This window comes from Elephas maximus, chromosome 4 (assembly GCF_024166365.1).
Source record: "Elephas maximus indicus isolate mEleMax1 chromosome 4, mEleMax1 primary haplotype, whole genome shotgun sequence".
Classification (NCBI taxonomy): domain Eukaryota; kingdom Metazoa; phylum Chordata; class Mammalia; order Proboscidea; family Elephantidae; genus Elephas; species Elephas maximus.
The window spans coordinates 38,802,349-38,815,605 of record NC_064822.1 but is presented as its reverse complement, the minus strand read 5'-3'; the positions used below and the strand labels follow the sequence as shown (position 1 = coordinate 38,815,605).

At 39.4% G+C, this 13,257-nt stretch overlaps 1 protein-coding gene across 1 annotated transcript in view; it reads left to right on the top strand.

The window, feature by feature from the left end:
• The first annotated feature begins 8,917 nt into the window (after positions 1–8,917).
• Positions 8,918–13,257, top strand: part of MRC1 (mannose receptor C-type 1) — a 106,512-nt gene continuing 102,172 nt past the window's right edge. Inside the window, exon 1 of the mRNA XM_049881900.1 lies at positions 8,918–9,211. Coding sequence (XP_049737857.1) covers positions 9,124–9,211 — 88 coding nt within the window. The 5' untranslated portion in view covers positions 8,918–9,123. The remainder of the gene's footprint in view (positions 9,212–13,257) is intronic.

Genomic DNA, 13,257 nt, shown 5'->3' with positions numbered 1-13,257 from the left:
TGCACTGAATGTATACGGCCTAAATGCACCCAAAAAAGAGACATGGAGTGACAGAATGGATAACAAAGTAGGATCCATCAATATGCTCTCCACAAAGACATACCTTAGAAAGAAAGATGTAAATTTATTAAAAATCAATGAATGGAAAAAAAATCAAGGAAACAACTATCAAAAAAGAGCAAGAGTGGTAATACTAATCTCAGATGAAATAGACTTTAAAACAAAACCCACCATAAAAGACAAAGAAGGGTACTGAATAATGATTAAGGGGATGATCCCTCATGAAGACTTAACCATAATAAACATCATTGCACCCAATAATGGGTCTCCAAAATACATAAAACAAACTCTAACAGCACTGAAAAGAGAAATTAATAGTTCCACAATAACAGTAGGAGACTTCAACACGCCACTGTCTGTAAAGGACAGAACATCTAGAAAGAAACTCAACAAAGATACAGAAGCTCTAAAGTCCACAGTCAGCCAACTTGACTTCATTGACATATATATAACACTCTACCCAATGGCTACAAAGTACACATTGTTTTCCAACACACATGGAATGTTCTCCAGAATAGATCACATCTGAGGCCACAGAGCACCCCTCAATAAAATCCAAAACATTGAGATAATACCAACTATCTTCTCTGACCACAATGCCATCAAGGTAGAAATTAACAACAGGAAGAGTAAGGAAAAAAAAATCAGTTACATGGAAATTGAAAAATACCCTGCTTAAAAACCACTGGGTAACAGAAGAAATCAGATATGGAATAAAAACATTCCTAGAATCAAATGAGAATGAAAACACATCATACCAAAACCTTTGGGACATAGCAAAGGCCTTGCTCAGAGCTCAATTGACAGCAATAGATGCACACATCAAAAAAGAAGAAAGGGACAAAATCAAAACAGTAGCTACACAACTTGAACAAACAGAAAGAGAACAGCAAAAGAAGCCCACAGATACCAGAAGAAAGGTAATAATAAAGATCAGAGTAGAAATAAATGAAATAGAGAATAGAAAAACAATGTCAAGAATTAACAAAACCAAAAGTTGGTTCTTCGAAAGGATCAACAAAATCGACAAACTACTGGCCAAACTGACAAAAGAAAAACAGGAGAGAGTGCAAACAACCCAAATAAGAAATGAAATGGGGGACATTACAACAGGCCCAACTGAAATAAGAAGTATCATAACACAGTATTATGAAAGACTATACTCCAACAAATTTAAAAACCTGGAGGAAATGGACAAATTCCTAGAAACATATTACCTACCCAAACTAACAAAAAATGATGTTGAAATTCTGAACACACCCACAACAAGAGAGAAGATTGAAAAGGTAATAATAATAATAAAAAAAACTCCAAACCAAAAAAAGCCCTGGCCCAGGTGGCTTCACTGGAGAATTCTACCAAACATTCAGAGAAAAGCTTACACCAGTACTACTCAAACTATTTCAGAACATAGAAATGGAAGTGATACTTATGAATTAATTCTATGAAGCCAGCATAACCCTGATACCAAAACCAGGAAAGTCAACACACACACACAAAATTACAGACCAGTATCTCTCATGAACACAGACTCAACATTATGAAAAGGACAATTCTACCCAAAACAATTTACAAAAAAAAAAAAAAAATGGAATCCCAATCCAAATACCAAGAACATTCTTTAAAGAGATGGAAAACTTATTATTAACTTTACATGGAAAGGGAAGAATCTCTGCATAGTAAAGCACTATTGAAGAAGAATAAACAGGAGCACTCATACTACCTGACCCCAGAACATAGTGTGTAGCTACTGTAGTCACACCAGCCTGGTACTGATCCAAGGACAGATACATTGACCAATGGAACAGAAGTGAGAACCCAGATGTAAATCCATCCACCTGTAGTCACCTGATCTTTGACAAAGGCCCAAAGTCCATCAAATGGGGACAAAACAGCCTTTTTAACAAATGGTGCTGGCAAAACTGGATGTCCATCTGCAAAAAAATAAAACAGGACCCGTACCTCATATCATATACAAAAAATAAATCAAAATGGGTCAAAGATCTAAATATAAAGCCAAACACTATGAAGTTTATAGAAGAAAAAATAGGATCAACACTAGAGGCCCTACACAGCAGTAACAGGATACAAACCACAATGAACAACACACAAGCTCCAGGAGAATCTTCTAAAAATCAAACACTTATGCTCATCAAAAGACTTCACCACAAGAGTATAAAGAGAGCCTAGAGACTGGGAAAAAATTTTTGGTTACTACAAATCAGATAAAGGTCTAATCTCTAAAATCTACAAGAAAATCCAACAACTCTACAACAAAAAAAGAGAAGTAGTCTAATGAAAAAATGAGCAAAGGAAATGAACAGACACTTCACCAAAGAAGACCTTCAAGCACCAATAGATAGCGAGGAAATGCTCCCGATCACTAGCCATTAGAGAACTGCAAATCAAAACCACAATGAGATACCATCTCACCCCAGCATTACTGGCACAAATAAAAAAAAACAGGAAATAATAAATGCTGAAGAGGCTGTAGGGAGATCGGGACTCTTATGCACTGCTGGTGGGAGTGCAAAATGATACAATCACATTACATTCCCTTAGATATGGCACTTCCTTAGAAAGCTAGAAATAGAAATACCATATGATCCAGTAATCCCACTCCTAGGAATATGTCCTAAAGAAATAAGAGCCGTTGCACAAATAGGCACATGTACACCCATGTTCTTTGCAGCATTGTTCACAATAGCAAAAAGATGGAAACAACCTAGATACCCTTCAACAGATGAATGGATAAACAAACTGGTACGTATACGCAATGGAGTATTATGCAACAGTAAAGAGCAATGATGATCTGTGAAGCATCTCCTAACGTGGATAAATCTGGAGGGCATTGTACTGAGTGAAATAAGTCAATCACAAAAGGATGAATATTGTATGAGGCCACTACTGTAAAAACTCATGAAACAGTTTACATACAAAAAGAAACAATCTTTGATGGCTACAAGGGAGGGGATGGGAAGGGATGGAAGAACACTTAATAGACAATAGATACATGGAAGCTTTGGTGAAGGGTAAGACAGTACACAATACTGGGAAAGTCAGAACAACCTGTACAAGGCAAGGTCATGGTAGGTCCATAGACACATCCAACTCCCTGAGGAACCAAATTGCTGGGCTGAGGGCTGTGGGGACCATGGTCTCCGGGAACATCTAGCTCAATTGGCATAACATAGCTCATAAAGAAAATGTTCTACATTCTACTTTGGTGAGTAGTGTCTGGGGTCTTAAAAGCCTGTAAGCAGCCATCTAGTATACTCCACTGGTCTCACCCCTTTAGGAGCAAGGAAGAATGAAGAAAACTAAAGATACAAGGGAAAGATTAGTACAAAGGACTAACAGACCACATCTACCATGGCCTCCACCAGACTGAGGCCAGTACAACTAGGTGGTGCCTGGGTATCACCACTGACTGCTCTGACAGGGATTATAACAGAGGGTACCGAACAGAGTTGGAGAAAGATGTAGAACAAAACTCTACCTCAAAAAGAAAGACCATACTTGCTGGCCTGACAGAGACTGGAGAAACCCTGGGAGTATGGCCCCCAAACACACTGTCAGCTCAGTAATGAGGTCACTCCTGAGGTTCACCCTTCAGCCAAAGATTGAACAGACCCATGGAACAAAACAAGACTAAAGGGTGCACCTCTGGGGCAGGAACTGGAATGCAGGAGGAAACAGGAAAGCTGGTAATAGGAAACCCAGGGTTGAGAAGGAAGAGTGTTGACATACTGTGGGGTTGTTAACCAATGTCATAGATAAATATGTGTACTTTTTGGTGAGAAACTAGTTTGTTTTGTAAACCTTCATCTAAAGTACAATTAAAAAAAAAGAATAAAAAATCAATCGGACTCCTCTACACCAACAAAGAGAACTTTGAAAACGAAATCACCAAATCAATACCATTTACAATACCTCACAAGAAGATAAAGTACTTAGTAACAAACCTAACCAGAGATGTAAAAAACCTATACAAAGAAAACTACAAGACAGTAGTACAAGAAACCAAAAGATACCTACGTAAGTGGAAAAACATACCATGTTCATGGATAGGAAGGCTCAACATTGTGAAAATGTCAATTCTACCTGAAGCAACCTACTGATACAATGCAATCCTGATCCACATTCCAACGGCATTTTTAAATGAGATGGAGAAACAAATTACCAACTTCATATGAAGAGGGAAGAGTCCTCTGATAAGTAAAACATTACTGAAGAAGAAGAACAAAGCGGGAGGCCTCACACTACCTGATTTTAGAACCTATTATACCGCCACAGTAGGCAAAACAGCCTGCTACTGGTGTAATAACAGATACGTAGACCAATGGAACAGAATTGAGAACCCAGACATAAATTCATCCACCTATGAGCAGCTGATATTTGACTAAGGCCCAAAGTCCATTAAATGGGGAAAAGACAGTCTCTTTAACAAATGGTGCTGGCATAACCAGATATTCATCTGCAAAAATATGAAACAAGACCCATACCTCATACCATGTAGAAAAACTAATTCAAAATGGATCAAAGACCTAAATATAAAATCTAAAACCATAAAGACCATGGAAGAAACATTAGGGACAATGCTAGGAGCCCTAATAAATGGCACAAATAATACACAAACCATTACTGACAATGGACAAACACCAGATGAGAAACTAGATAACTGGGAGCTCCTAAATATCAAACACTTATGCTCATCGAAAGACTTTACTAAAAGAGTAAACAGACAACCTATGGACTGGGAAAAAATTTTTGACTAGGACATATCCAACAAGGGTCTAGTTTTTAAAACCTACAAAATAATGGAACACCTCAACAACAAAAAGATCATTAGCCCAATTAAAAAATGGACAAAGGATATGAACAGACACTTCATCAAAGAAGATATTCAGATGGCTAACAGACACATGAGGAAATTCTCGCAATCATTAGCCATTAGAGAATTACAAATCAAAACTACAATGAGATACCATCTCAATCGAACAAGGCTGGCACTAATCCAAAAAACACAAAATAATAAATGTTAGAGAGGTTGTGGAGAGACTAGAACACATACACTGCTGGTCAGAATATAAAATGGTACAACCACTTTGGAAAACATTTGGTACTTCCTTAAAAAGCTAGAAGTTCCATATGATCCAGCAATCTCCTTGGAATATATCCTAGAGAAATAAGAGTCATCACATGAATAGATATATGCACACCCATGTTCATTGCAGCACTATTCACAATAGCAAAAAGATGGAAACATCCTAAGTGCCTATCAACAGATGAATGGATAAAAAAAATATGGTACATACACACAATGAAATGATAAAGGACAATGATTAATTTGCAAAATATCTCACAACATGGATGAATCTGGAAGGCATCATGCTGACTGAAATCAGTCAGTTACAAAAGGACAAATATTGTATGAGAGCACTATTATAAGAACTCAAGAAAATGTTAAGCTCAGAAGAAAGCATTCTTTGATGGTTACAAGGGTGGGGAGAGAGGGAGAGAGGAATTCACTAACTAGATAGACAAGAATCATCTTAGGTGAAGCGAAGGACAACACACAATACAGAGGAAGTCAGCACAAGTGGACCAAAGCAAAAGCTAAGACATTTACTGAACACACCCAAATACTTTGAGGGACAGAGTAACTGAGGCTGGGGTCTGGGGACAATACTTTTGGGGAACATCTAGGTCAACTGGCATAACAAAATTTATTAAGAAAATGTTCTGTATACCACTTTGGTGAGTGGTGTCTGGGGTTTTAAAAGGTTGCAAGTGGCCATCTAAGATGCCTCAATTAGTCCCAACCCACTTGGAGCAAAGGAGAATGAAGAACACAAAAGATACAAGGAAAATATTAACCCAAGAGACTAAAGGGCCGCATAAACCAGGGACTCCATCAGCCTGAGATCAGAAGAACTAGATAGTGCCTGGCTATCACCAATGACTGCCCTGACAGGGAACATAACAGAGAGTCTCAGACAGACCGAGAGAAAAGTGAAGAGCAGAACTCAAATTCATGTAAAAAGACCAGACTTAATGGTCTGGCAGAGACTGGAAGAACTCCTGAAACTATGGCCCCCAGATGCGCTGTTAACCCAGAACTAAAACATACATGAAGCCCATTCTTCAGACAAAGATTAGACTGGACTATAAAACATACATGAAGCCCATTCTTCAGACAAAGACTAGACTGGACTATAAAACAAAAAGTAATACTCATGGAGGGTACTTCAGATGCAGGAGACCAAATGGATGGCTCCTGTCTGGAGGCAGAATGAAAAGGTAGGAAGCGACAGGAATTGGTTGAATGGACACAAGAAACCAGGGGTGAAAAAGGGGAGCGTGCTATCACATTTTAGGAATTGCAACTAATGTCACATAACAGTACGTGTATAAATTTTTGTACGAGAAATTATCTTGAGCTGTCAACTTTCACCTAAAGCACAATTAAAAAAAAAAAAATTAGGTTTACTTAAAAACAATACCTGTGCAAAATCTTCAAACAGGTTTCCAAAGAATTATTGAGTCAATTTTCTTGGAACTATTGCAGGGTGAAGCAGAGAGACAGTAAGTTCACCTCATGCAAAGCTGAGTGGGTGTGATGGGTAAGGGTTGGGAAAGAGAAAGCCTAGGAGGAAATGAGACGATTCAGTAATCCAATTTTGTCAAAAAACAAAATGACGATTTCTTTTATTTCATAGAAATATTCCTTAAGTTTGAAGGCAGAACCTGTTAAAAACAACCACCATCATCAATAACTAACCAAAAAGAAGAACCAAAACTTAGTAAAAGGATGTAAAGTGGGTGGCAAGAGTTGGATTTTCATTTTTTGCCTTGATTACCTGTACTAACCTAATAAATCTTTGTTTCAATAAAGTCAAGGTCTTGTGGTCAATCCATTTGTGGGGCAGTGGGCTTCACTTTATATCAAAGCCAGAGACTGTACCACTGATCGGCTTTATCACACATTTGTGCAATAAAACAACCCTGAATGGGAAGCAGAGATAATTCCATTAAATTTTGCTTTTTGTTTCTGAATTTAATATAAATCCAAATGAGAACTTTTGGAACTTTACAAAATTAAAATTATTTTACATTTAAAAGCCCAGAATGACTCATTTAAAATATTTTGTTTTCGTGATAAATCAGCAACACAATGTCTCAGAAAGGAATGTTTTTGTTTAATTAGTTCTATTTTGTCACCAGCTAGGTTTTTTTTTTTTTTGGTCAGTCAAGCAGTGGCTTAGTGAAAAAGAAACATTTGTCCTTTCTTCTATATCTTCGCTATCTTTTTTTTCTACTGCAAGAATATTCTTAAATTTATAATGTTAAAAAAATCACTAAGAGAACTATTGCACATATCTTATTAGGAAATAAAATTTATAATTTTGTCATAAATATGGTGACTCTTGGAACTTTCCCTTTGAAGATAAAATATTAATATAAAATTTCCAAAAATGTGCTTCTGGCAACTGCTTTTTGATTTACTAACATTTCCCATACTTTGCTAGTTGGTTGATTATTAGTATCTGCTTCAAATTGTTCTTAATTCAATTTTCGTTTCAAAACATAACATAATAGATGTTTGGGGGTTATTACTGTGTTTATGAAAGAGCTGTTTGCAGTTTTGATTTTCTTTTTAAAGAAAGAATTCCACTTGTCATGAAATTAATACACATCTTTTGACCAAAAAATCGGATTTTCTCATTTGAGCAAGAAGACCATTCTAAACTTGAAAAGGATGACTGTAGGTGGAGCTGGGCAGTGAGGCTTTATTGAAAATCCTCTGTGTCTGTTTCCTCTGGCTCTCATCAAGATTTTTCCGCTTGCCAGTCCAATGACAGAGGAGATCTCCCTCAGGTTTAACCTCTCTTTCTTTCTTTCCGTTTTCCTCTAACAAGAGATACAAAGCTCTCTGTGAACCGTTTCTTTTAACACTCTCCAAGAAAAAAGAAACACTCTCACTGACTGCTCTAACAGGGATCACAAAAGAGAGTTCCAGACAGAACTGGGGAAAAATGTAGAACAAAATTCAAATTCATGAAAAAAGACCAGACTTACTGGTCTGACAGAGACTGGAGGAACCGCTGAGACTAGGTTCCCCCTGACACTCTGCTAACTTAGAACTGAAACCATTCCCAAAGCCTGCTTTTCAGACAAAGATTAGGCAGGCCTATAAAACGAAAAATAACACATGTGAGGAATGTGCTTCTTAGTTCAATAAAACATACGAGACCAAATGGACAACTCCACCCAAAAGCAAGACGAGAAGGGAGGAACTGGACTAATGGACGCAGGGCACCCAGGGTGGAAAGGGGGAGCGTGCTGTCACATTGTGGGGATTGTAACCAATGTCACAAAACAATGTGTGTATACATTTTTGAATGAGGAATTAACTTGAGCTGTAAACTTTCACCTAAAGCACAAGAAAAAGAAAAATACTCTAAGCACTGACTGTGGAGAATGAGGGGAATCACTTTCAACCACTAAGTAAATGTTTCCTCCTTCCATTAAAATGCCCTCTCATTTCTGTCACTTTAGAGTGAGGGTTATCTGACCGAGGGATCCCCAATTGGTCTGCTTCCCAGGGGGACGTCAGTTTTGTGGCCCAGGTAGTAGCCTCCAGCCTGCCCTCCACCCAGCTCCATCCGAGAAAGCATGGAGCCCCAAGGCTGTTTCACTTCTTCCCTTGCCAGCAGGCCAGCCCTCCCTCCTCAGTTCTCACTGTGGCCCTCTCCTCCCCCTTGTCCTCACCCTTATCCTACATGTGTCCTTTTCTCTCCTTCCTCTGTTTCTGCTCTTCTCAGAAGTTAGCTTACAAAGCAAAGTTGTAACTTTGAATTCCTGTTTTTCCAAACACCCTCATGTGACAGGATATCTCCTTATTGAAGGTTTCCCCTAAATTCAGGAGCCCTTTAAAAGTCAGCGCTTCTTCCACACTTCTTTTCAGCAGGACGGCTCTGAGAAGGGACCTGGTGGAGGGGGTCGTCTGATGCCCTCATTGTTTTTGTTTTTGTTCTTTTAACCCCCTCTTTTCCATCAATGGAAGAAAAAGATAAACTCTTGGCCCTGAGGCTGCCCGTGCTGCTGGTTTTCCTGTCTCTCGTTCAGGTGGCTGTTCAGCTGTTGGGTAAGTCTGTTCTGAGGTGGAGGCCTTCTGAGTTGTGCCTGGTGCCTACGGTGCCTGGTGCCTATGGCAAACCTTCCCCTTCTGGGTCAGATGTAATGGGTTCCTTTCAACACCTGTGGTGAGGAGGAAAGCAAAACTCCTGGTACCACAAGCTCTGTGGCAAAACCTGCTCTTTCTGCCTGGCTGCCAGGCATGGAAGCCGCAGGGCTGGAGGAGGGTGGCTGCTGGTCAGGGCAGAGGTGCTGCCCGGCCCTGAACCCCACAAACTCTGCCTCCTCTTCCTGACATCTTTCATCCCATTGCCCTTGCCATCTTTATCCTGGGAGAGTTTTCTGCTCTGTGGTTGGCTCATTCTGGTTTTCAAGTCACAATATTTCTACCTACCCCCCCCAACAAATCTCTTCCCAGTGTTTTTGGCCGAAAAAAGGGCAGCATTCTAGGTCTAAGGATGAGATCACAGAGCATCGCTTAAAAGGGGATTCCATGTGATATTTACAACTTTTTTTTTTTTAATTCACGTCTTTTTTTCTGTGAGCCATTTTAATCATTCATCCTTTTCATTGCTAGCAAGTTTATCCTTAACTGCGTTCTAAATTACTCAGACTATAGCAGAAGCAGATTTAGTCCTGTCTTTTTCTGGAGGCTGGTGGTTTCCTCATTAGGGACAGATTCAGAGCTTTTCAAATTTTCAAAGACCTTATTGAATCTTTTTCTATTTCTACAGACTCTGCCTGCTTAAACTTCAGAATGAGAGTGCCTGTAAGAATTTTCACTCCCAGTTCTTTTGAAATTATGTAAGAGGGATTTTCACCTTGAGTTTTTGCTTCCTGGTTTTTCATTTCTATCAAATCAACATTTACTGAGTACAGTTTAGGTTGATGGCACTGCTCTATGCATTGTGGTAGTGGCAGGGAGAGGGCTGGGAGGGCAGATAACTGAATCACTACCACCAGGAATGTACCAGGAGAGAGGATTTGACTGCAGAAAAAGCCAAATCATAATAAGCGTTAAGTAGTGTTAAGTAGAAGGTGTCTTGGTGACAAAAAAAGTTAGGTGCTTGGCTGCTGATTGAAAGATTTTGACAGGACCCACTCAGCAGCTCCATGAGAAAAAGGTCTGGCTATCTTCAACCCTGGTGGCACAGTGGTTAAGAGCTCAGCTGCTAACCAAAAGTTTGGCAGTTCAAATCCACCAACTGCTCCTTGGAAACACTATGGGGGAGTTCTGCTCTGTCCTATAGGCTTGCTATGAGTCGGAATCAACTCTATGGCAATGGATCCATAAAGATTACAGCCTAGAAAATCCTATGGGGCAGTTCTACTCTGTTACATGGGGCTGCTATGAGTTGAAATTGATTCGACTACACCTAACAACAACAACAAAATTGCTAAGTACAAAGTAGTGGTACCCATTCCTCTCAAGTCAATTCCAACAGCGACCCTATAAGACAGAGTAAAACTTCTCCATAGGGTTTCAAAGGAGCGGCTGGTGGATTCATAGCATTCGAGCTTTTACCCATTCTGCCACCAGGGTTCCACTAAGTAGTAGCAGTGACTATAAAAATACAAGAAAAAACAATATGGTTTGCTCCCTATTTCTGACACATACTAGCTGTGTGATCTTGGGCAAGTTATTTAATTTCTTTGTGTTTTAGTTTCCTTGTTTATAAAATTGGGATCATGATATTACCTGTTCCATCAGTTGTTGTGATGATTCAGTGAGTTACAATATGTGAAAAGTTTAAAACAGAATATGGCCCAGAGCGAGTACTTGATAAGTGTTAGCTATGAAGAGCAGTGACTTTGTTTTCTTTCTGCATTAGTGATGAGTCCAGTGAAAGCAGTAGATTAAGCACTTAAAGGAGACATTTCCCAAGAAACACAATGAGAAAAGATACCTGGGGCCCAAGGTGATATTTTACCTTAGTGCTGGCTACAAGGCATATCTCTCAATTAATAACTGGTGCTAGAGGAGGAGTTGCTTAACCCAGAAGAGAGAAGACTTGGCCAGGAGGGTGGGGTTAGGCATTATCACTGTCTTCACCTTGGAAGTCTGTCATGTGCAAGAGGAATAATATATTCTTTGTGGTTCCAAAGGTTAAAACTAAGACCAATTAAAATTCCTAAGGTTTGTGCTGTTTAAAATAAATAGGCTGCTTAGGAGTAGTCAGGTCCCTGTCATGGAAGGTATTCAGCAGAAGCTGGATGAACGATTCGAGTGCTATTTATGAGACTTGGACTGTGTAATAGAAACACAAGATGGGGGCACAAAGGTGAGCCACAGCATTTCATTTCAAAGTTTTCAATAGGCACATTAAAAAGCAAATAAATAAAAAGTGAAGAGCAACAGGCAAAATGGATTTTATTAATATATTTTATTTCACTCAATATATCCAAAGTGTCATCATTTTAACATCTGATCAACATAAGAATCTTTGGGATATTTTTACATTTGTTATTTTTTAATTAGATCTTCAAAATACAATATGTAATACATATGAAGAGTGCATCTCAACTCAGACTAGCCTTATTTCATGTGCATAATAGCACATGTGAAGTGTGGCTTGCCGTAGATCTGGACCACAGGGGCTACAGATAGAGCCCCTAATTTCTGTAAACTGGCTTGTAATGCTTTAGAGCAAAAAAATGTTTCTTAATTTGCTTAGGCTTTTTTCCCTCCTAGAGACAGCAGGATGTCTTACTCTGACTAATGGCTTCCTAGGGACAAATACTTGGAGAAGGTGAGAGGTGCTGAAGACCTATTTATTCTGAGCATAAAAAACAAACCAAAAAATGGGCAAAGGATCCTCTTCTAGATTTTCTTTTTTATTTTTTTCCATTTGGGTTCTCTAATTCTTATTTTACTTTTTCCTGGACCTAAGCATCAACAGAGGTGTCTGGATAAAAGTAGAACACCTGCTTGGTTAGCAGTAGCTTAAACTGGGAGGACAGATAACTGAATCACTACCACTAGGAACGTACCAGGAGAGAGGATTTAACAGCAGAAAAACCGATCATAATAAGCACTAAGTAGTTTTTTTTAGTATTAAGTAGACAGAACCCACCCAGCAGCTCCTATACGAATCCTGAGGAACCTTCTTCCCCCAGCTTCCTACTGATTAAGAAAATCCATAGAATGATCTCCCTGCTTCTTAGTGTTTTTTGTGTTTTATAGCAGAACCCTTTCTTCCGTCTCTCCAATGCATCCCACATCATTAGCTCCACGGGCATCTTTAGGCTGATGACGATGGACAGGTCATTTGTTCTTTGAGGCCTAAGCTTTACAGATGGGGTTTCTTCTTCTTGCCTTCCTATCCTTCTAACAGAGAAAATTGCATTCATCGCCAGTATTTAGGCCTCATTTCGATGTGCTTGTAGCTGGGTTACAGTGAGAGTTGGTCAGACACAGGGTGGTTTTTGAGAAGGACCTCAGCACAGAAGTTTGCCTTGGAAATGGCAGGGTTTGGCTCACAGGAAGTGGTGTGTGGGTAAATGTTTAAAAAATAGTTCTCAGAAATAAAAAAAGGAAACAACAGCACTGATTTCATTTGTTGCGTTTGCTAATTTCCATGGTGTAAATACTTCCATCGTGGCTGATTTCAAGCTACTGACCTAAGTTCACTGGAGGTCCAACTGGAAAGAGATACTAACAATAGGCTCTCACTAGTCGATGCCAGAGTCCCAGAGTGGCTCACGTGGTTAATGGTCAGCTGCTAACCAAAAGGTTGATGGTTTGAGCCCACCCAGAGGTACTTCGGATCTTCTTCCAAAGAATCAGGCACTGAAAACCCTATGGAGCACAGTTCTACTCTGATGAACGTGGGGTTACCATGAGTCCAAATCCACTTGATAGCAACTGGTTAGTTGGTGTTAGCCGGCTCCGGCACAGCGGGCCATAGGGCAACACCCAACCTTTCTCTCTGGGCTGAGAGGATGTGGCTAAAACAGGGGGCCAGGTGGCAAGAAAAAACCTATTCAGAATGAAAATTAAAGGAATTCCTGGGGGTAGGAAAGAAATCTTGTTGTAATTCATAGATTCCTGGGATA